General features: G+C 36.4%; 1 protein-coding gene across 1 annotated transcript; it reads left to right on the forward strand.

The window, feature by feature from the left end:
• Window positions 1-12,102: 12,102 nt before the first annotated feature.
• LOC122301818 lies at window positions 12,103-12,838 on the forward strand. The gene is made up of 2 exons (XM_043113191.1): window positions 12,103-12,765; window positions 12,818-12,838. The coding sequence occupies exons 1-2, from the start codon at window positions 12,103-12,105 to the stop codon at window positions 12,836-12,838; spliced, it is 684 nt and encodes a 227-aa protein (XP_042969125.1).
• The last annotated feature ends 10,491 nt before the right edge of the window (window positions 12,839-23,329 follow it).

Raw genomic sequence — 23,329 nt, forward strand, 5'->3', positions numbered from 1 at the left:
GGGTATCTAGTCATCTAGCTTATAACAAGATACCTGGATTTTATTTCGAAACTATTTTGAAGATGAGAGTTATAAACACGAAACATCATTTTTTGAAGATTAAGATTTAAAATGATATAATTTCATCTATAAGATAATTTTGTTTTTAAACTATGAAACCCAATTATGAAATCCAAATAGGAGCAGGTACAAAATCCACATACCCCAAATATCCATCCGAACGAACCTGATTTCCCGAGTTTATACTAGACCAAAAAAAAAACATTTTAGATGCACAACCCTAACCCTAGCACAGTGAAGGTACCAAATTCAATTAAAAATTTGAGAGTTATAACTTTTAGGCAATTTTAACACAATTATAAATAAAAAGATATATTTTATTTCACTTTAATTCAATCGTAAGGTTGGACCCAACCTGCAATGTCACGACCATTGGCAACCCTTACGGTGACTAAATCAACTCAAGTAAAACTTAAAATAAGTAATGACAGGGACATTTCTTACACAATTTTAATATAATTTCATTAAAAATAAATATTTTTTTCCTTTTACTTTAATTCAATGGCATCCTCTCATATTGCAAGGTGGCTCCACCTATTATTACTCATTCAAGTAAAACTTGGATTGATTTAGGCTCCAAGATTGATTTAGAAACTGGATGGGTTGGCAATAGTCACAACATTGCCATCTAGTTTTGAGCTGACAATATGTCAAGTTGAGAGATCACTCAACTCTCACTTGACAAGGCTCTCAAGCGAACTTCAGGCAAAAAGTTCACTCAATATTTGCTCAATAGTTAGCTTGAGCAAAGCTTAGACAGATTATTCGTTTGAGATGCATGCTACAATAGGCATGAACGAAGCACAATCTTAGTGTTCGCTCGAGGTGTACTCGATAGTTGGTTCGAGCCAATGTTGGATAGGCTATTTGCTCGAGTGAACAACCTTGTTTTGCCACCTTAGGGTTTATGACGTTGTGCACTATATATGTTATGTTTATGTTCGGGATATGTAAGATTGAATTGTGAAAAATGGCAGAGAAGCAAATTGTGTCTTGTGAGCACTCTTGTGACAGAAAGAAGCCCTAGAGAGAGTTGAGATTGTGAGTAAAAGAAAACTCTTGTAACTCATTGTGTGTTTGTAATCTCCTTTGGAATAAAATTTCCTATAGCTCTGTGGAAGTAGGCACGTTGTCGAAGTCGTTAAATTCTGTGTCATGTGTGTGCTTGATTCTTGTGTTTCTGAATTTATTTCAATTTCTGTCTCGTTATCATTGTTTGTGGCTGTCGTGTTTTTCACAAAAATTGGTATCAAGAGTTAAAGGTTTTGGATCTAAAAAAGAACGATGTTTGAAGAAAAAGTGAAGGTTGGAATTGAGAAGTTCAATGGCAAAAATTTTGGCTATTAGTGAATATAGATCGAGGATTATCTCTATCAGAAGAGGCTACACCTTCCTTTGTTGGGAAAAAAAGCCAAAAACCATGGACGATGTTGAGTGGAATGTGTTGGTTCAATAGGTTATATGGGTTATTCAGCTCACTCTGTCTAGATCAGTGCCGCACAATGTTACAAAGGAGAGAAAATGACAGATCTCATTTTGTTTGATATGTACAAAAAGTCATAGACAAATAATAATGTGCATCAGATGAAGAAATTATTCAATTTGAGAATGGCAAAAAGTATGTTTATGGTCCAACATTTGAATAATTTTAATACAATAACAAATTAATTGTCATATGTAGAAATTGAGTTTGATTATAAGATTAAAGCATTGACTATGTTGGCATTGTTGTTAAATAGTTCATAGCCCATGAGAATGGCAGTAAGTAATTTAACCAGTAAGATGGATTGAATTGTGATGACGTATGTGATATGTATGTGATATGCTTCTCGTTGAGGAGGAATATAGGAAAGATTTCAAGGAGTTTTCTAGTATTGGTTTGGCCCTAAGTGTTGATGATAGAGGTAGGGGAGATGATAGGTATAGGAACAGGGGCAGGAGCAAGTTGAGAGGGCAGCAAATCACTTGCTAGAATTGTGGCAAGTTAGGCCACATCATAAAAGACTGTCAAAATCAAGAAAATACAGAAGATGACGCTGTGAATGCGGTGGTTAAAGAAATACAAGATGCTTTATTTCTTGCAGTGCGCAATCCAGTTGATTAAGATGTTGGATTAAGGGGCTTCGTTCCATAGCACCTGAGATCGATAGATCATGCAAAACTATGTTGCTGGTGAGTTTGGGAAGACGTACAAGGTTGACAGACTTGATGTAGTGAGAGTGGGTGATATGCACATCACACTCCCGAACACGAGCATATGGACTTTATAGCAAGTAAAATTTGAAGAAAAGTTTGATCTCTGTGGGACATCTTAACAATAGCAGTCATACAGTAGCATTTTCTGGAGGAGTGTGGAAGGTCACGAATCTTATTCTGGCCTTGGTGCATGGTAAGAGAATTGACATTTTGTATTTGATATCAGGGTCCAGTGACGTGCAATAAAATATAGGGTTGTGGTAGAGCAGGCTTGGTCACGCATAACAGATAGGGAAGCAAAATGAAGTTAGTTTTGTTGTTCCTCATGTAAGCCTGGAAAAATCTCTCAAAACCACAATGGGAGCAGATGTGTGAGATATGGGGATAGACCGACAGAGCATCTGGTGTTCCAGAGACATCACATCTACAGTTGGTGCTCATAGAGCTACCAGAACAACCATACCTCTACAGTGGTCACTTACCTTGAACTATGTACAGCTAAATGAAGGTGGTGAACTACAGTACAAAGGAAAAATCTTGGGAGATAGAAGATCAAGCAAGTAAGAGTTAGCTGAGAGGAAGCTCATTGGACTTCCAGGGAGGAAGCAAAGTGTAACAGTCTGCTAGAAATTCAATTGTGAAATTTTTATTGACTTTAGGAACTTCGTGAAGATCCTATAAGTTTTCACGAATCTATTAATCATATAGGTTTTAGTCTAACTATATAGTTAGTGTTATTACTCATTATGGTATCAGAAGTGTGTTTTTGATTATTGGAGATAGTTAGAAGTGTCTAAATATATTATGGTTTGTGCCATTAGACTCGGTAGGTTATTTAAGGTTTTATGGCGTAATAACTCTTTTTCATATTTTCGGACGAAACGTCTGTTCAAAACTGTAGATATTATTAGATAAAAATATCTTGAACTAATTTTGTGGATATTATTGGATAAAAATATCTTAAGCTAATTTTGTGGATATTATGAGATAAAAATATTTTAAGCTAATTTCGTGGATATTATTGGGTAAAAATATCTGGAGTTGATTTTTGTAGATATTATTGGGTAAAAGAGACCTACACTTAACTCTCACTCCGGATAAGAGAGACTTACACTCAACTCTCATTCCGGGTAAAAGAGACCTACACTTAACTCTCACTCCGGTTAAGAGATAATTACATTCAACTCTCACTTTAGTCTCATCTTTTTCCATATTTTGTCCATAAATACCTTCAGCCACTCCCCACGAAATATTTTTCCTTTACACCTTTCATTGGATGAACACCAAACACTCTTTCGAATAGTTTTTAGGTGTTCTTTTGCATGCCCATTTTGAAAATTTTATAAGTATTTTATCATAAAGTCTCATTCATATAAATTATTTATTTTTTAGTCTAATTTACGTGGATATCTTATTTGTTCCATTTGAAGATCATTTGGTCAGTTAAATATTGTTTAAACTCTAAAAAGGTAATTCTGAGAGATAAATTGGAGAATATGTTATAGTTTGAAGTTTTTGACCAAGCTAATGGATAGATATTAGTTCAAAATTTTTATGGTTTATTGTTAACATGTATATATGATTATTGGTTGAAGATTGTTGCATGATTAAAGGTTTTGGTGAAAGATTTTCTTAGATCTAGAAACTTAGAAACTGGAAGAGGAAAAACAATTTTTGTTTTGAGAAAGTTTAAATATTTGATGGTTTAAACCTATTCCAATGACTTTGATAATTTTATTGGAGGATCTTAAACCTCTTAGATACATATTAGAATATCATTTTGAAGATATTTGAAGTTAGTTTCAAAGATATGAAATATTATGCAAAGAGATGTTCGGATAGGCTAAAGTGTGGATGTTCTTGGCTCAATTTATGTTTTGGTTAATGTTTAACCATGTGATCTTGAATTAGAAGCTTATATATATTTTAGGACATCTTTTTAAATCATGTGATGATTTAGTTTGAAAATCACATTTTTATAAGTCATAGATCAAAAGGTTAATCAAAATAAGTTAGAAACAAAAATCAATGGAAATAGCATATGCGAATTTCAGTCCTATGAAGTTTTAATAGTTGTGATTAGTTTTAAATTTTTCTAAATTGATATTTGAGTTTAGGATAAAATTTACATGAGGCATGTAAATTTTGGTGACTTTTGGAGTTAGCATGCAAAATCCTTAAGTTAGAGGTAAAACGGTCATTTTCCTACATGTAGAGGGTAAAATAGAAATTTTACTCTTTAAGTTAGTATTTTTCATATTTCAAATTATTAGTGATTTAGTTCTAACTTTTAAAATCACTAACTACAGTTTCTCGTGATCGCGCTTGAAGTTTTATAAGAAATGCAGAAATCGAGATAAGTTAGCTTTTAACTTACTAGCAGTTTACTATTTATGTGTGCTAAGCAAAAGAACTACAGTGTATGTATGTGTGTTATCATATATGTCATGTTATGTTCACTGTTGCAAGTATGTCATGTTAAGTATGTTTCTGTTACATGTGATATCATATATGAAATATTGTGTATTACGTGTTTAAGTCATGTTACGATGTAACCCTATCTCAAGTTGGTCATGTCTTTCAAGTTTTGTTCAAGTCACGTTATGTTACGTCAAGACTTTTGTCCTTTCATATTCTAGTCAAGTTTCATCTTGAGTTACATTTAGTTTCGTGGGGTCCACAAAAACTGTGGCACACGAAGCATGGGGTCACATCAATTGTGACGCATACACTACGTGAGACGCAGCAATTGTGACACGTAGAATACATGGGGCTACAACAACTGTATAGTATGTATTTAACTGCATTGTGACATGTAGAATACATGAGGCCACAATAACTGTGGAGTATGTATTTAAGCAGTTAAAGTCAAGTTTCAGATCACGTTCATGTTAAGTCAAATGTCAGATCAAGTTTATGTTATGTAATGTTATGTTCACGTACATATTATGTTCATGTTCAAGTTCATGTCAAGTCAAGTTCAGTTCACGTTGCAATTTAAGTTATGTCAGTTATGCTATGTCGTACGTCAAGTTATGCTTTGATTACTTATATATGGGGTCACAACAATTGTGATGCATACACTACGTGAGATACAGCAATTATGACACGTAGAATACATAGGGTCACAACAACTGTGGAATATGTATTTAAGCAGTTAAAGAATAAGTTTAAGATCACGTTCATGTTAAGTCAAGTCTCAGATCAAATTTATGTTAAGTCAAGTTTCAGATCAAGTTCATGTCAAGTCAAGTTCAGTTCATGTTTCAATTTAAGTTATGTCAGTTATGTTATATTGTACGTCAAGTTTTGCTTTAATTACTTATGAATTTGATTATGCATTCATACTTTTATAGTCATCCATGCATCATTAGCTTGTGTGGAAGTTTTTGTTAACTTACTGAGATTTATAATCAAATGTCACTTTGATAGTCCCAACTGTCATTCCTCTCAAATGGTAGATCTTGTTACAAGACTTGAAGGAGAATCAGGAGCTGACCAACCAAACACAGTTGACTGAGTGACGATGTGACGTCAATGTTAATATAGTAGTTAACGTAAATTACTACTTGTACAATGGAGTTGCACTTCCAGTACTTTTTGGATCATAAGCATTTTGGACTAGTGTTATGATCTTAGTTGTTCAATGGGTCTTTATATATAAAGTATGTTTTAAGCATTTGAGATATTTTCAATTTGGTGCATAGTATTGCTAAAGAAAAAATTTATCCGCTGCGAATATTGCATAATGTTATATACATGTTAGGAATATTGCATCTTATATGTTATGAACTGGGGCAGGTAACCTTGTGTTGCATGTCTTGACGCTTCAAATGTCCATCTAATCCCAAACGAAATTTGGGGGCGTCACACAAAGTACACAAGAGATTGGCATGTCGACTGAAAATAGAACATGTTAATAGCAGGAGATGAGATCAGTCGGCCAAATTCGAAAAGGGGACGCCAACAACATGTTCTTTAATGTATGCAAATGTTAGTTTGAGACAGGATATTTCCAGTGCAATGGGAGTTGTGAGTCCCCAATAGATGTGTTGACTAATGGTGATGTACGTGAGAGATTGAAGTTAGGCTCAACTTTAGTGCATCTTTGAGCATGAAGATGGGAGCTGTGAGTTGCAGAGGTGATAGGGCAAGGTTAGTGCTGGAAACAGTGGCTGAAATGTGGAGAACTAGTGTCCAAGTGGAAGATTGTTGGGTTATGGAGCCTAGTATTGAAATGAGAAAACGTCAAGCCAATAGTTCGATCGACTCGCACTTGACAAGGTGCTTGAGTGTAACTCAGATAGAAAGTTCGCTCGAGGTGTGTTCAATAGTTAGCTCAAGCGAAACTTAGACAAATTGTTAATTTGAGGCGCACGCAATGGTAGGCTCAAGCAAAGCACAACCTTAGTGTTTGTCGGAAGCCCACTCCAACTAATGTTGGATAAGTTGTTCGTTAGAGGCACGCTTGACACTTCACTCAAGTGAATAACCCCGTTTTGCCACATTAGAGTTTCTAACATTGTATACTATATATATGTTATATTTATGTTCATAATATGTAAGATTAAACTGTGAAAAACTGTAGAGGCAAGAGATTTCTTGTGAGAGAAAGAAGCCAAAAAGAGAGAGTTGAAATTGTAAGTATAGAGGTAAACTCTTGTAACTTAATGTGTGTTTGTAATCTCATATAGAATAAAATCTCCAACGTCTCTGTGGACGTAGACATGTAGCTGAACCATATTAAATTCTGTATCTCATGTGTGTACTTGATTTCTATATTTTCGTATTAGAAAAGAGAATGAGTGTTTTTAAATAGTATGTTTGTTTTAAGATATTATAGAATCAATCAAATAAATGTCTCTCCAAACCATACAAGTGCACGGCACACCCATGCAAAAGGTTTGGTTAAGATATTATTGTTGTTTGTGGGTATTGTAAGGGGGTTTTTCCTCCCCTGGGCCCATGTGACAAGCCCACGAGGGGCCCCAACCTGGCCCAACGACCATTCTCTAAAGGAGTCTCTACATCCCTTCGGAGTACCCAACCCATAAGCTAAAACCAACCCATGAAACAACTCCCACGTAGAAAAGATGAATGACAAAGACAGATGAGACTCGCTGCCCTAACACTCCCTAACAACACCTAACACTCGAGAACCTGTACAGACAGGCGGGTGAGAGATGCAAATGGTCCTTGATCTCTTGATAGAATGTATGAAGAGACTCGCGATGATCACCACAGGCTAAAGTCCTGCCTAGGAAGTCACGCTACATTAATGGCACCATCCTAGGAGCCACACCGCATTAAAGCCCTCTGACTAAACAATAGTTAGATGGACATGAGCCCCTTGAGGCAAGGTACAAGTTGTCCCCCCTTCCAGAAACCTCGTATAAAAATTGACCCTCCAGGTATGAAGAATCTCTCTAAGCACTTGCACTATAGCACAAACCACTAAAAAGACTTACTGACTTAAACATAGGAGGCTCCTCAGCCACCACCGAGCCCCCCTCCCTTTGTTTTCTTAAGTGCGTAGATAAAAATGCCTAGATTTGAGTTGTTGGAATCTAATCCAAATGTGTACGAAATATGACATTAATAAGTATAATGTTTTTTTTTTTTTTTTAAAATAAAGGTGTCCAAAAACATCCTACACATCCAGATACAAACATTTGGAAGTGCCATAACAGTGGTTTCTCATTTTAGTATGCACCAACAAATTGTTGTACCTCTTCATTTGAAGATATGACTAATTTCTTCTATATACACAATCAATGGAAGTTTTATTTTTGTGGTGTCAAGCCATTCTAATAAACAAAAGCAATAATCTAGACCTCTTATTTCTTATACATGTTGTTTGAGAATGCTACGTGTCGGCCACAAAAGTATGTCTCTTAACATCGTTCTTTCCTCCTCGTCACCTCCTACAAGTGCAAAGTCCCTGAGACTAGTGGGGGGTAACAAACTTTGAAAAAGCCCAAATATCAACTACAATATAATTTTCAACTTAATATTACAAGGGTTCACCTTTCATTATTATTTGAGTTTTATTATTTGAATTCTTTGATTGCATGTGTTTATTTAAGTAACAGAATTAGATAATAGCATCTCAAAGCATTATTCAAATAACCTCCTTTTTTGGGAGAATAGAAATATTTGTTGAACTGTCCTATTTCGAGTGGACATTTGGACATAGAGATGAAACATGAAATTCTAAAAACTTTTTGTAACATTCCCAAACATCACTCGAACACAAAATACTTTTCAATTTTAATTCCTTAATTTTTTTCATCTAATTATTATCCAAACATAAAAACCAAGACAGCTTTTACAAAATTCAAAATAAAACACAGAAATCAATAAAAGTTTTTTAAATTTCAATGACTCATAATGAAATAAAGATAGATACATAAAGTAGGTGCAATAACATTAATTGTTGACCATGTACATCTTTCAAGCACGCAACATTGCAAGTTCTGTAACACTTTCTAATATTTATTGTTCTATAAGACCGACTCCTGGCCCTTCATATCTGATCTCTTACGCTCTACACCCAAAAGTTCATTTTAACCTAAATATCACAAACGGAGTATGAATTAGGCATAAATACCTCAAATGCAATAAAATGAATTATTCCATAAACTTTTCCAAGTTGTCCACTGCCTCCTCCACTTCTTCCTCATCATTGTATTGCCTGAGTGTGCCATAATTAAATTACTTCTAGAGTAACACCTGACCATTCTACAAGATAAGAACAACCACAAAGATAACAAAATTATGAATGAGTGAGAGAGAGAGAGAGAGAGAGAGAGAGAGAGAGAGAGAGAGAGAGAGAGAGAACCTTCAATGTTAGTTTGATCACTTTACTTTCTTTATCACAATTCATGCATAATGCCTCAAAAGGCTATTATATGTATCAGAAAAATTTTATATACCACACTATCACCTCATTTTCATCTTACTATGTAAGATGTGACACATTTATCACTATTAAATGATCTTTAATGATAAATATAACTAGGGGGAGTTCGGTCCGGTCCGGGGAGGTTTTGTAGACCGGACCGGACCGGACCTTTTCAGTCTAAGGTTTTTCCACCCTGGACTGGACCAAACTCCCTAAGGGTTGAGACGGTTCGGTCCACGGTTGACATTTTTTTTTTTTTTATCGTATGACATTTTGTTTAATACTTATGTAATTATATTGTGATATATTTAATATATATATAGTATAATATTATATATATTAATATATATTATAGTAATATGCTAATACTATTAGTCTATTATTATATAGTAAATTAGTAATAGTTATTAACTTATTTACTAACTAATAATACACTAATACTGATACTATAACTAATAACTATATGTAATAATAGTAATACTATATATAATATATTAGTATTACTATATCTCTTTAAACACTACACATTTATTAATACTCTATGTCATACTATATTAAATAATAGTAATACTCTTATTACTAATACTCTATGTAGTTATATCAAATACTATATTACTAATACTCTATAATACTAACATATTACATATTATATATTAACTATAATATAGTGATTTAATAATAACATATTACATATTAAGTTAACTATAGTATATACTAATACATTATAAATTTATACATATATGATATATTATAATTTATACCATAACTCTTATAATATGTTAATATATTAATATATACTAGTACTATATATTATAGTTAATAGTTATACATTAAACAGTATAATAATATATTGATACTAAATATATATAGTTATAGACTTATAATGATTTAGTTATTATGAATTTACAATTAGTATAACTATATAATAGTATTTTTTTTAGACTATTAGTAATTTAGTATAGCTATATTATATTAGTAATATTAGTTATGTTGAATCAATCAATTAGTATAATTATTTTCTACATTATTAGTATTAATAATATTAGTATTAGTTATAGCCATATAATCTATATTAGCCTTAAGAGTCTTAGACTATATAATAAACTAATAGTATTAGTATAACTATATAAGTATACTGTATAGCTATATATTAATACTAATTATAGTGAAAAGTATAATTATATAATAGTGATTTAGTATATTATAATTTCTATATTATAATTTATACTATAACTCTTATAATATGTTAATATGTTAATATATTAATATATAATAGTATTGTATATTATAGTTATACATTAAAGAATATAATAATACATTCATACTAAATATATATAGTTATACTTATAGTGATTTAGCTATAACTATATTAGTATTAGTATTACTTATAGTATTTAATATAACTATATAGTCTATATTAGTATAAGCATAACTATAGTATATTATAATATTAGACTATTAGTATTATTTTTTTAATACCATATTAGACTATTAGTATTAGTATAGATATTAGTATTAGTATATAATTATAAATATTAGTATTAGTTAAAAATTATATTTATAAATAATATAAAATTATTTATATAAATTATATATATTTTTCATTCAATCTGGATTGGATAGGACTGGACCCAAATTGGGTCCGGTCCGGTTAGTTTGGCCGGTCCATACCGGTCGAATCTCACTTCTAAATATAACCCATCTTATATAGTAGAATAAAAATAAGATAAGAGTATGGTATATAATATTACTCTTTTAAAGAATCACAATCCAGAAGATCGTCCTTACTAGGGCACTTTCTGTTCATCGTCCCAATTACACACATCATATCACTAGCTAGCTAAGTACATAGTAGAAACTCTTTGTTATCACCATTAAAAGAGCCTTGGAAATGCTTCATTATATTCATTATCATTAGACGAACAGTATATATAGGTAAACATGGATCAAAGGTCAAACTTAGGAGTGTAAAAAAAATCGGTAAACCAGTCCAAATCAGTGGGATCGATCTAGTCCCAAATTTGATTCGGTCCAGTACCGGTTTTATTTTTCTTAAAACCGGTCAAAATCGATCTGGTTCCGATTTTTCTTTTTCTAAAACCGGATCAGACAAGTTTATATATATTTTAATTTTTTCTATTATATATAATATATAATTATATATAAAATAGTTTTGTATTATACGATAAATTACTAATTAATATAATATTAAATTTTAAAATTTTATATCATTTTGTTTATTATATTAATAGTTATACTAAGATTATATAATACATATTAATAGTTATACTAATACTATATCTCTATATATTAATATATTATAATATATCATTATATTATATCATTATAGTCTATAATACAATTATAGACAGAAAACTGGACCGGTTACACCCCTAGTAAAAAAAAAAAAAACACCCCTAGTCAAACTTAAATTATAGAAAATTTGAAAAAAAAAAAAAAAGAGAGAGGAAGGGAAGGCAAATGCCTTAACATGTGAGCAAGCAATAGTACCATGAGAATAAATATGAAAATTTTGATTTAAAAACTAGTGAAATCACACATACAATAAAATGCTTATAAAAAATAATTTGGTTTGAAAGAGAAATTTTAAAATTCAAATCTTACAAATCAAATTTCATTTAACTAATATAGATTGTGTGCTCCGAACACTGATTTGAGAATAAAATAACTCAATAGAGTTATAGTTAGGCATGCACCCACGCACCTAACCCTAATTAGGGCCATTTCACGAAATGCCAAACCCTAACCCTAGCCAAAGATATTGATGCACCATCTTCCATCAGCTGACAAATTGAACATGTTATTAAATAGCACCATCAAGTTATCTTAAATACAAATCAACTGAGAATTGAGGTGGTGTTTCAAAAAATTCTCCTTACCTTCTTTCGGGTAGAGGACAAGAGTTACTTGGTGGTGCTATCATGGAGAATTTACAAGCCTTATGGGGAAATTTTAGATTGAGTGAAGAGGAAGACACAGCTATCACGTTGGAGAATGAGGCGACAAGGGAGGTTCAAAGGAAGGGGGAGCTATGTCTTATTGGGAAAATCTGGATGGATAGATCTATTGGCAAGAATATCATTGAAGCTACTATGGCCAAGATTTGGACGCTGAGTAAACAAGCAAAATTTACAGAAGTTGGATCCAACGTTTTCATTATCTCTTTTGCAAATCATGCTGATCGTGGTCGTGTTATTGAGGGACGTCCGTGGTTGTTTGATAAGCATATTTTTGTGATTGATTTATTTGATGGTTTTACACAGCCAAGCTCTATGAAGTTTGATTCGGCAGCAATGTGGGTTCAACTCCATAACATGCCTTTGGTGGGAATCAATAAAGAATGTGGTGAAAGGATTGGCAGGTCGTTGGGAGAGGTAGAATATGTGGATGTTGAGGAAGATAACGTAGCATGGGGAAGCTTCCTGAGGCTTAGAGTCAGAATGAACTTGTTTAAACCTTTAGCAAGAGGAAGAACTACAATGCTAAATGGTATGAAATATTGGATTCCAATCCAGTATGAGAAATTGCCTCGATTCTGTTTTGACTGTGGGAGAATCTTGCATGAGGATGGTGTTTGTGGAATGGTGAAACAAGAAGAGAATGTTCCTGCTCAGTTTGGAACATGGTTGCGTGCAGGGGCAGATGGTAGAAGAATAAGTGGGGGGCTATGGGGACATCCAGTAGACCAGAAAAAGAGGTGGCTGAGGGTGGTAGCATGGCGGATGTAGGAGGCTCCACTCATGGTAATGGCAAGAGCACTGGTGTAGGTGACATTCAAGAGGACATTGATGATGGAGTTAATAGCATACATACGGTAAACACTGAAGGTGGCGAGAGTCAAGCTAGAGTAACGGATAAAAGGGTTGAGGCTAATGAAGATATGCAAAGTGGTGTAATGGCTATGGGGGGAGCATCTAGAGAGCCTATTTTGGTAACTGATGATATTGTAACTGGGCCTTTAATTTCATATGGACCAGTCATGCATGATCTAGGTACACCAAATGGGCCTTTTATTCATGATCCAGTTCTGTCTCATGTTCCATCTGGAACTGTTTTGCCAGGTATACACAATACTAGATCATGGAAAAAACATGCTCGTGTACAAGGTAATTCTTTTAAACCTACTGTTGAATTACCAAGTAGGAAGAAAGGCAGTGGAGGTAGTTTGAAGGAGGGTCTTATGAAAAAACAGAAGCTTAAGGGTAAAGAGAAGGTGGGAGAGGCATATGTTACTTCACAACAGGAATTGGCAGTGGCTGTTACACAGCCCTGCCAGAACCAATGATTCTACTCAGTTGGAATTCACGTGGGCTTGGGAACCCACGTGGATTCAGAGCTCTTCTTGACTTGGTCAGAAGAGAAGTTCCTGAGGTTTTGTTTTTGCAAGAAACAAGACTACATGTAAAGGAAATGGAGAGATTGAAGTATAGATTGGGTTATGAAAATTGCTTGGCTGTGAGCAGTGATGGAAGGAGAGGTGGTATTGCTTTATTGTGGAAGAAGGATGTGGACATTACAATTCAAAGTTATTCAACATCACATATTCATGCACAGGTTAAGGATGAAGTTTCATCTAATGCAGAATGGTACCTCACTGGTATCTATGGTAATCCTGAGGCTTCAAAAAGGCATGAAACATGGGCATTAATCAGAGCTTTGAATGTGCTTTCTTCTCAAGCATGGGTAGTGTTGGGGGATTTCAATGAAATATTGAGATGTCATGAGAAGTCTGAAGGGGTACAGAGGGTGGAAAGACAGATGAAGGATTTTAGGGATGTCTTGGATGATTGTGAACTACAAGACCTTGGTTATTTTGGCCCTCATTTCACTTGGTGTAATAAAAGAGAACCAGCCTGTAGTATTAGTGAGAGGTTGGATAGTGTCCTCTCTAATCATAGATGGTGATTGTATTATCCTATGGCTCGAGTCCAACATGGAGTTGCTGCATACTCAGATCACTTGCCTATTATTCTTAGAACTAATGAGGTACAGGTGCAAGGAAGAAGTAAGGGACCTTATAGGTTTGAGGCAATGTGGGTGGATTCACCTGATTGTAAGACTATTATAGAGAATGCCTGGTATGAGGAACAAGCTACTGATGGTTGCAGTGCAGTGATGAGAAAGATCAAAGGCTGTGGAGAAAAGCTTTCTTCCTGGAACAAGTCTAAGTTTGGGCATGCGAGGCAAGGTTTAGAGAAAGCTAGATCCAAATTAAAGTGGTTGCAGTCTAGTGATCACTGTTTTCAAAGAAGAGATGAACATAGCAAGGCACGAGCAGAAATGCAAGTTTGGATGGAAATAGAGGAAATCATGTGGGACAAAGATCAAAATCCTTATGGCTGAAAGAAGGGGATTCAAATACCAGGTTTTTTCATAATAAGGCTACTTAGAGGAGGAAGAAAAACTGGATAGAGGGATTAAGGGGGGAGAATGGAGATTGGAAATTTAATAAGGAGAGGGATAATTTGATTCTTGAGTACTTTAGTACTTTGTTTAAATCCTCAGCTGAGGAAGGACAAATGGAATTTTTAGACAGCATAAGGGGCAGGGTCAATGCTGAGATGAATGAGAATTTAGTGAAGGAATTCAGAGAAGAGGAAGTGGTTATGGCTCTACACCAAATGGATCCTAATAAAGCTCTTGGTCCTGATGGGATGGCGCCTCTCTTTTACCAAAAATACTGGTCTGTTATTGGCAAGGATGTTACTAAAGTAGTTCTACAAGCTCTCAATCAAGGTCAGTTTCCTGATGAGTTAAATCATACATATATTAACTTGATTCGAAAGAAAAAACAGGCTGAGACGATTACAAATTACAGACCTATTAGCTTATGCAATGTCCTTTATAAATTGATCTCCAAGGTTTTAGCTAATAGGCTTAAAGAGATCTTGCCAACTGTTATTTCCAAGTCACAATATGCTTTTGTCCCTGGTCGATTGATAACAGATAATATTCTTGTTGCTTATGAGTTGGTGCATTTTATGAGACAAAAAAGAAGTGGAAGGAAATGTTTTATGTCATTAAAGCTTGATATGAGTAAAGCTTATGATAGGGTGGAATGGAGTTTCTTAGAAATTATAATGAAGAGAATGGGGGTTTCATGAGAAGTGGATTAAGTTGGTTATGGGGTGTGTTAAATCAGTATCTTTTTCCATATTGGTGAATGGAGAACCAAAAGGCCCTATGTTCCCAACTCGAGGGATTAGGCAAGGGGACCTATTATCTCCTTACCTGTTCCTTTTATGTACAGAGGGATTAATCTCTCTTCTGAAGCAGGCAAAAATATCAAAACAGATTGAAGGCTTGAGGATTTGTTATGGTGCTCCCCAGTTGAACCATATTATGTTTGCAAATGATTGTTTGCTGTTTTGCAGGGCAAATGTCCAGACTTGTTTGAATATACAGCATCTACTTGGCATTTATGAAAGGGCATCTAGTAAAAAAGTCAACACAGAAAAGACCTCAATGATTTTTAGCAAGAATGTGAATCCAAGTACCCAGCAAGAGATCATGGACTTATGGGGAGCTCAACAATTTCAACAATATGACAAATACCCTGGCTTACCACCTATAGTTGGAAGAGGGAAGAAGTAAGCTTTCTCTGATCTCAAACATAAGGTTTGGCATAAACTGAAAGGGTGGAAAGAGAAGTTATTATCCCAAGGAGGCAAGGAAGTGCTGTTGAAGGCTGTTGTAATGGCCATTCCTACCTATACCATGAGTTGTTTCAAATTACCAGCTACTCTTTGTAGTGAGTTGGAACAATTAATGGCAAACTTTTGGTGGGGTCAGAAATAGGAGGAACAGAAAATTAGATGGGTAGGATGGAAGAAAATGTGCAAGAGAAAGGTGCTAAGAGGGCTGGGTTTTAAAGACCTGAAAATCTTTAACCAAGCTCTTCTTGCAAAACAAGCATGAAGGATCATGACAGACGAGGATACACTTCTGCATAAGTTATATAAAGCAAGATATTTCCCCTTCTCACATTTTAATAACTCAAGGCTGGGTTCTAACCCTTCATACGTTTGGAGGGGTATATGGGAATCAAAAGATGATATGCTGAGGGGCTGCAAATGGAGAGTTGGGGATGGTAAGTCAATAAAGGTTTGGAAAGATTATTGGATACTTGGATATAGAGTGTTGCAACATTCGACACAAGAAAATATTGATGAAACACTTATGGTTGAAGACCTTATTGATGAAAACACAAGATGGTGGAATATTGAAAAGGTTAGAAGGCTGTTACCACCTGCTGCAGCATAATCTGTGTTGAAAATCTTGATTAGTAATGATGCAAGGTCTGATTGCATTATATGGGACAATGAGAAGAATGGAGTGTTTAGTGTAAAGAGTGCATATGACTATTTTCAAAACATAAATAGACAAGAAGGGGAGTGTTCAAATGCTAATGATTATACTAGGTTCTGGACAAAGTTATGGAAGCTGAAGCTGCCCAACAAAATAAAGATCTTTGTTTGGAGAGCTTGCAAGAATGGTCTCCCTACCCATGCCAATCTTTAGGGGAGGTTTGTTATTAATGAAGATCAGTGTGTGTGGTGTAATAATGAGGAAGATGTAGGGCATGCATTATGTTATTGTCCAACGATAATTCAGTCATGGCATAAGCACTTTCCGGGTTTATTAAATACTGATGTGCAGAAGGAGTTCATACAGCTTGCAATGGAGGTCATGGAAAAGGGAAGGATTGCTAATCTTGAAAAAATTTTCCTTATAGCATGGGGCATGTGGTATAGGAGAAACCAGCAGATTTTTGAACAAATAACTATACAACCTAATATGGCTATTGATAAAGCTTTATCTATTGCAGCAGAATATAAAGAGGTTAGAGATGTGAGGCATCCGAGGAAGGTTAAATACTATTGTTGGCAGCCTCCATCTTCAGGTGCTTTGAAGCTCAATGTGGATGGAGCTATTTTTGAAGATCAAGATCGAGCTGGGGTAGGAATGTTGTTGAGGAATGATAGAGGAGTAGTCCTGTTTTCAGCAAGCAAGAAGGAAAATGGGGTGACAGATCCCATGGAGGTGGAGTTGCTAGTAATATTGAGAGGTTTACAACTATGCATTCCATATTTGCTTATTGAAAGTGACTCTTTAATGTTGGTAGAAGAATTAAACAATAGTTTGGAGTCAAGGTCAGCGTGGGGTAATGTAGTTCATGAAGTGAAAGAGTTGATGAAGAGAATACCAAGATGTTCAATTCAATACAAGGGGCGTATGCCAAATGAGGCAACTCACAACTTAGCAAGATATGCTAAGCATCTAGAAGATTTGATAGTTTGGTGGGATTCTTTACCTGAATTTATTTCTCAAATTATTTGGTCTGAAGCTATGATGTAATTTTGCTCTTTAATGAAGAAAGTGCTATGTTTCTTATAAAAAAAATACAAATCAATATCATATTTAGCATGGACATGAAGTCGTCTAATCTTTTTTATAGGTTATGAATTAAAAGCAAATAGGTTGAATTTCTCTAGAAAGTGTGATTTGGCAATATTTTGTGTAAATTAATGAGTGGAAAATTTCCCATATTATATATATATATATATATATATATATATATATATATCTATAATGACTGATTTGTCTCCATTAAAAAGACCACCTTGGGCTTCTTCTCCTTGATCAACATACCAAGGTATTGAACTGTTTGGGGGTTCTCAAGCCCCCTACAGTTCCAGCTTAGGATCCTCATAACCCCTAGTGGGGCTGCCTTGCAGCCTCCACCATATCCACTGAGAGGGCTTTCTCTCCAAGTTTGCCAATCAAAGCACCTAACTTACGCTTTTTCAGGGGGCTAGAGTTTGCCAAACTGACCTTAGCTAGGCGTTTTCCCCCTTGGGATCAGGTAACAATAGTTGAGGAGGATGGTTGCTTCAGATCTCTTGCTAGCCTCTTCCATCTTCGACCAGCTCTTTGACTCTGTGTATCTTGTACAGAACATACAACTCTGTCAATCCCTTCGGCAAGAGAACTAGCCGTTGAGGTTGATAGCATCTGGCTTATGGGCTTTGGAGCCGAGAGGTTTTTTATTAGGTCCCCTTCAGGCCCATCATGGAAACCAGGCCTGATGTCCTGATTAAGTTGGGTTTCGTCATAAAGTGGACTAATCTTCTGATGAACTGTGTCAGAATAGTCACTTACTCCACCATCTTGAATGGTATCCCAGGAGAGGTAATCACACCTACCAGAGGTTTGAGACAAGGTGACCCCTTGTCACCTTATCTATTCCTTTTATGTGCTGAAGCTCTTAGCTCACTTTTGTGTAGTGCTGAACGGAGAAACCTCATCAAGGGGGTTGCAGTATCAAGGAATGGCATCAGAATAAACCACCTTCTTTTTGCCGATGACTGTGCTATTTTTTGTAGAGCTAAGCTGGTTGAATGGTACCAGATCAAGGGCCTTTTGTCAGTATATGAGGAAGCATCAGGTCAAACACTGAATAAAGAGAAGACAAGTGTGTTTTTTAGCTCTAATAAAAAGGTGGAAACAAAGAAATTTATCTTGCAACAGGTAAATGGCTCAAGGTGTAACAATTATAACAGGTATCTTGGGCTTCCAACAATTGTGGGCAGATCAAAATACAACACCTTCAAAAGTCTTAAGGAAAAGGTATGGAAGAGGGTCAACAGCTGGAAGTACAAGTTTCTATCCTCAACAGGAAAGGAAATTCTAATTAAAAGTGTGCTACAAGCCATCCCAGCCTATGCTATGAGTGTGTTCAAGATGCCTGGAAAGCTACTAAAAGAAATTGAAGCTATTATAGCCAAATTCTAATGGAATCAAAAAGAGGCAGGAAAGGGTATCCATTGGAAATCATGGAGCAGTATGGGGACAGTTAAAAACCAAGGTGGGTTAGGTTTCGGGGACTTTAATAGTTTCAACAGAGCCCTCTTAGCAAAGCAACTTTGGAGAATGATTAAAGAGCCACTGTCCTTAGTCTCAAGGGTTTTCAAAGAGAAGTACTTCCTGAATTGTGATGTGATGGAGGCTGAGTTAAAGGGTTCTCCATCGTATATATGGAGAAGTATTTAGTCTAGTAGGAACCTAGTGAAAGAAGGATTAGTCTGGAGGGTTGGAAATGGAAGAGATATACCAATATGGAAGGAAAAGTGGCTGCCTTGACTAGTAACATATCAAGTACAAACCCCCACCAATACTTTAGATTCAAACTGTAAGGTGAATGCATTAATTAATGCAATTACTAAGTCATGGAAGGGGAGTTTAGTCAAGGCCATTTTCAGTGAAGAGGAAGCAAACTTGATTTGTTCACTCCACATTAGCAAGAGGGGGGCTAGTGACAAAAGGATATGGGCAGGGTCTTCAAAGGGCATTTTCACAATCAAAAGTGCTTACTACATGGACACTAATCTTTTAAAAAGAAGTAGGGGAGAGTCATCTTCAGAAGGGGAATTTGTAGGGATGTGGAAGGATATATGGAAGTTAGAAGCCCCAGGGAAAATCGGAATGTTTGTATGGAGGAGCCTATCCAACATCCTTCCAACAAAAGACGTGCTGTTTAGAAAGAACATTGTGGAGTGTAACCTCTATCCTATCTATACAAGAGAGGCTGAAACTGTACTACATACCCTATAGACCTGTCCAGCAGCTCGAGATGTGTGGGGAGTTGATAGTAGCAAGCTCAAGAAGTGGAACTGCTCTTTCTGTGATTTCCAGCAGCTATGGGAAGAAATGTCAACAAGACTCGACAGAGAGGACCTACAGATGGCTGCAATACTGTGTTACCTTCTATGGAGCAGGAGAAATGCATTTATCTTCAAAGACCAGTTCATGAGTCCTGAAACCATTACAGCAATGGCTCAGGCTGAAGTTACAGTGCTAAGGGAGGTAAAACTTCAGGTTAGTAGCAGGTTGGAAGAGAGAAGGTTAGTAGCAGTGGAAAGTAAGTAGTGGCAGTCACCTGTGTGGCCTGCTATTAAAGTAAATTTAGATGCAGCATATGATAAGATTTTGAATAGAGTGGGAATAGGCATAGTAGTGAGAGACAGTGAAGGAAATTTAAAAGTGTGCCTAAAAACATCAAGGGGCCAGGTATTCTCAGCTGCCCAAGCAGAAAAAACAGCACTGCAAAAGGCTGTAGATATGTGTTTAGACATGGACATGAACTAGGTTGTTTTCGAGGGGGATGCAAAGGAATCATAGAGGCTGTTAATTCAAGGGAAGATGATAGTTCGTGGGATGGCCAAGATACAAATGATTTGCAGCATGTGATGAGGCTTCACCCGGGTTGGAAGCTGTCTTTTGCTTACAGGTCTACTAATGGTGTTGCTCATAATTCAGCAGGGATAGCTATTAGGGAGTCCAACGAGAGGGTGTGGATTGAGAGTGGACCCTTGGTGGTTATGAACTCTGTTTTGAGTGATGTATCAAATATTGTTGCAGGTTGATTAATGAATGCAATATTGTTATAAAAAAAAATAATAATAATGACTGATTTGTTAACTACTCATGTGTCGGCACCATAATCTTTAGGTGAGCAATGACATTGGATACATCTACGTACCGTACCATATAAAGGATAAAGTTTTGCTTTTAAGTTCTTATGTCATAATCAATCAGAAAAATCACATATATTTTTTATTGAATTTAATTGAATATATATCCATTTCCTTATTAATTTTGTCTCAAGTTGGATGTAGACATATCATGATTAGAAGGCCACATCCAGCTGTATATTTCATGACTTTAAAAGATAATTTATTTCCTGTTTTCCCCTTTTTGTTCAACATGTGCATAGCACATTCAATAAGTATTTATTGAAATATCAAAATTAAATTTGGTAATATTCTGATAAAATATGGAGGTTTTTCGCAATTTATAACCGTTTTATAAAAGAGTGCTATATACAGTCCTTTTAGGAGGACTGTATTGCAGTCCTAGTGTCTAAAATGACTAGATTGTCTACATTTTTAAGCTTAAAATTACTACTTTACCCCTCATTCTTCTACAACCAAAAGCTAAATGATAACATTTGATATTCTGGAATACTCCTGCGCCCCAGACCAAATCTCCATGGATGGAAAAACCACATCCACCATCAACGGCGTCACATACTCAAGGTTTGTTTTTTTTCCCTTTTCCTCCACCATCAACAGAACATGCTATTTGTTTTTGTTCCATTTTCCTCAAGTCTTTTTTTTTTGGGTCTCAAGCTCCACCTCACTTGTTTCTTTTTTCTTTCATTTTAGTCATTTGTAGTTCTTGTTTTCTAGGAAACGAGGAGGGAGATCGATTGTAAGGATAGTAGCCATCCTTTTGCAAATCACTTGCTCAAGTTTCACTCATCTGTGGAAATAAATGAATACTATGTACTAATTAGTGGTACATCAAGATTTAGCAAGGGGATTTACCTTGATCTCCTGACAACAAGCATGGAGAGACCTGACGACGTACACTAGCAAGATAAAGAGGTCAGGAAACCATACAGCATTAATGACGCTGATCCTAGGACTCCATGTCGCATTAATTGTGTCACCCCAGGAGCCACGCCACATTAAAAGATCCTAACTAAATGAGCAATTAAGGGGAGCATATACTCCCTAATGTGGGGTATAGTCAGTCCCCTCTCAGAAACCTAGTATAAAAGTGAATCCCCAAGTACAAAGAACTCTCTCTGATTCCTCTACACTCTTGCATAAACTACTAAGAAGATACTAACTTAAGCATTGAAGACTCCATGACCTCCCCGACTTCCACACTTTCTAGCTCCTCTTACTAGTGGTCAAAGGGCTCCTAAAGTTTGTCCCTCACCTTCGTCCAAACTGCCACTTCAAGGCGATGTGAATTGGCCTCCTCCTTGGACTCACCAAATTAGACTTGAGTTGGGCCTTGCATCGATGAAGGTGGATTATCCTCTTCTGCCTTTATTGCTGATTGAACTGCACCCTGATGAGGGTGTCCTCCAATTCCTTCTTTCTCTCTATCTCTTCTTTGATGCAGCATAGGGTCAACTGTGCCAAAAATCAGAGCGTCAGGTTCTTGCCTTCTAGCTCCTCCCAATCGTTCACAATGAACGCCGCCAACCACTCCATGCTCTACCATGAAGGTTCAAGTTAGCCTAGAAGGAAGACATGCAAAGAAGACTTAAAAGGAAACATAAAAAAATTGATAGCTGACTCCTAATAAGAACTCTCTTAGCTTCTGAGCCATCTATTGGACAGGGTCTGGGTGGACCTCGCCCATGGTCGACCTTGGGATAGCACCACTACTTTCCTCAAAGAGGTTCTTGAGCACGACACCATCATGCCCCAGAGCCTCAGTACCCACCACGAACTCCACCGGGGATGGACCTCCTCGACCTTCACCTTCACCCTCGCCTTTCACAGCACCTTCAGAAATCTCCCCAACCCTTGGGCCCGTGGAAATCGTTGGGGGCTCAATAGTTGCCGAAGTATTGTTGGGGGACTCCCTCGATCTCTCCTGCCTTACTACCAATCCCAATCGATACCAAGGCCAAGATGGCGTCAATAAAGGACAAGGAAGAACCACCATCCACCAAAATGATCTAGGCCTCACCACCCTCTCTAGCCTCTACCCCATCACCAACTCCCACCAAAGCCAAGGTCAGGGTGGTGTAAGTAAAGGATAATGGAGCCCCGGCATCGAACGTAATAGTTGAAACTTCGTTGACCTCCACTGACACCGTTGCGACCTTAGTTTAGGGTGCATCTGCCAGAACCCCATCAGCTCTCGTTATCTCTCTCCCAGGCATCGCATCGTCGCCCTCCAAACTGGGCTTGGTTGAGACAACCTTTATCTTAGGAGAAAAAGGGATAGGAGAATCCGAGATAGAAACCCAGTTAAGAAAATCCTCGCCCCAGTAGGACACTCTTCAGAAAGAGGGGAGGGGGACCCTCTTGAGGTCAATATTGGGGGACGGAGGCACTATATACGACTCTTGGAAGGGGCGATCCAAAAGGACCCCATAGAATTGTAAAAACAATAGCTCTTCTTGGGTGAGAGTTCCGCAATCCCTTCATTGCCCAGTGAGGTTAGGGAAGAAACTTCTAAAGTAATAGGGAGAGCCCCCCTAGGGCTATTCAAGACAAACTATAGGAGGGTCGGCCAGAACCTACTGAGTTGGGTCAACACTGCGCTCCCACCGTGGGA

The sequence above is a fragment of the Carya illinoinensis genome, chromosome 2 (assembly GCF_018687715.1).
Source record: "Carya illinoinensis cultivar Pawnee chromosome 2, C.illinoinensisPawnee_v1, whole genome shotgun sequence".
Taxonomy (NCBI): Eukaryota; Viridiplantae; Streptophyta; class Magnoliopsida; order Fagales; family Juglandaceae; genus Carya; species Carya illinoinensis.

What these genes read in the sequence shown, in the direction of transcription:
- LOC122301818 (XM_043113191.1), top strand. Translation starts at nt 12,103, where the DNA reads ATGGAGAATTTACAAGCCTTATGGGGAAATTTTAGATTGAGTGAAGAG. An exon ending in AGGATGGTGTTTGTGGAATG is followed by an intron (nt 12,766 to 12,817) that starts GTGAAACAAGAA and finishes GGTTGCGTGCAG; the next exon opens with GGGCAGATGGTAGAAGAATA.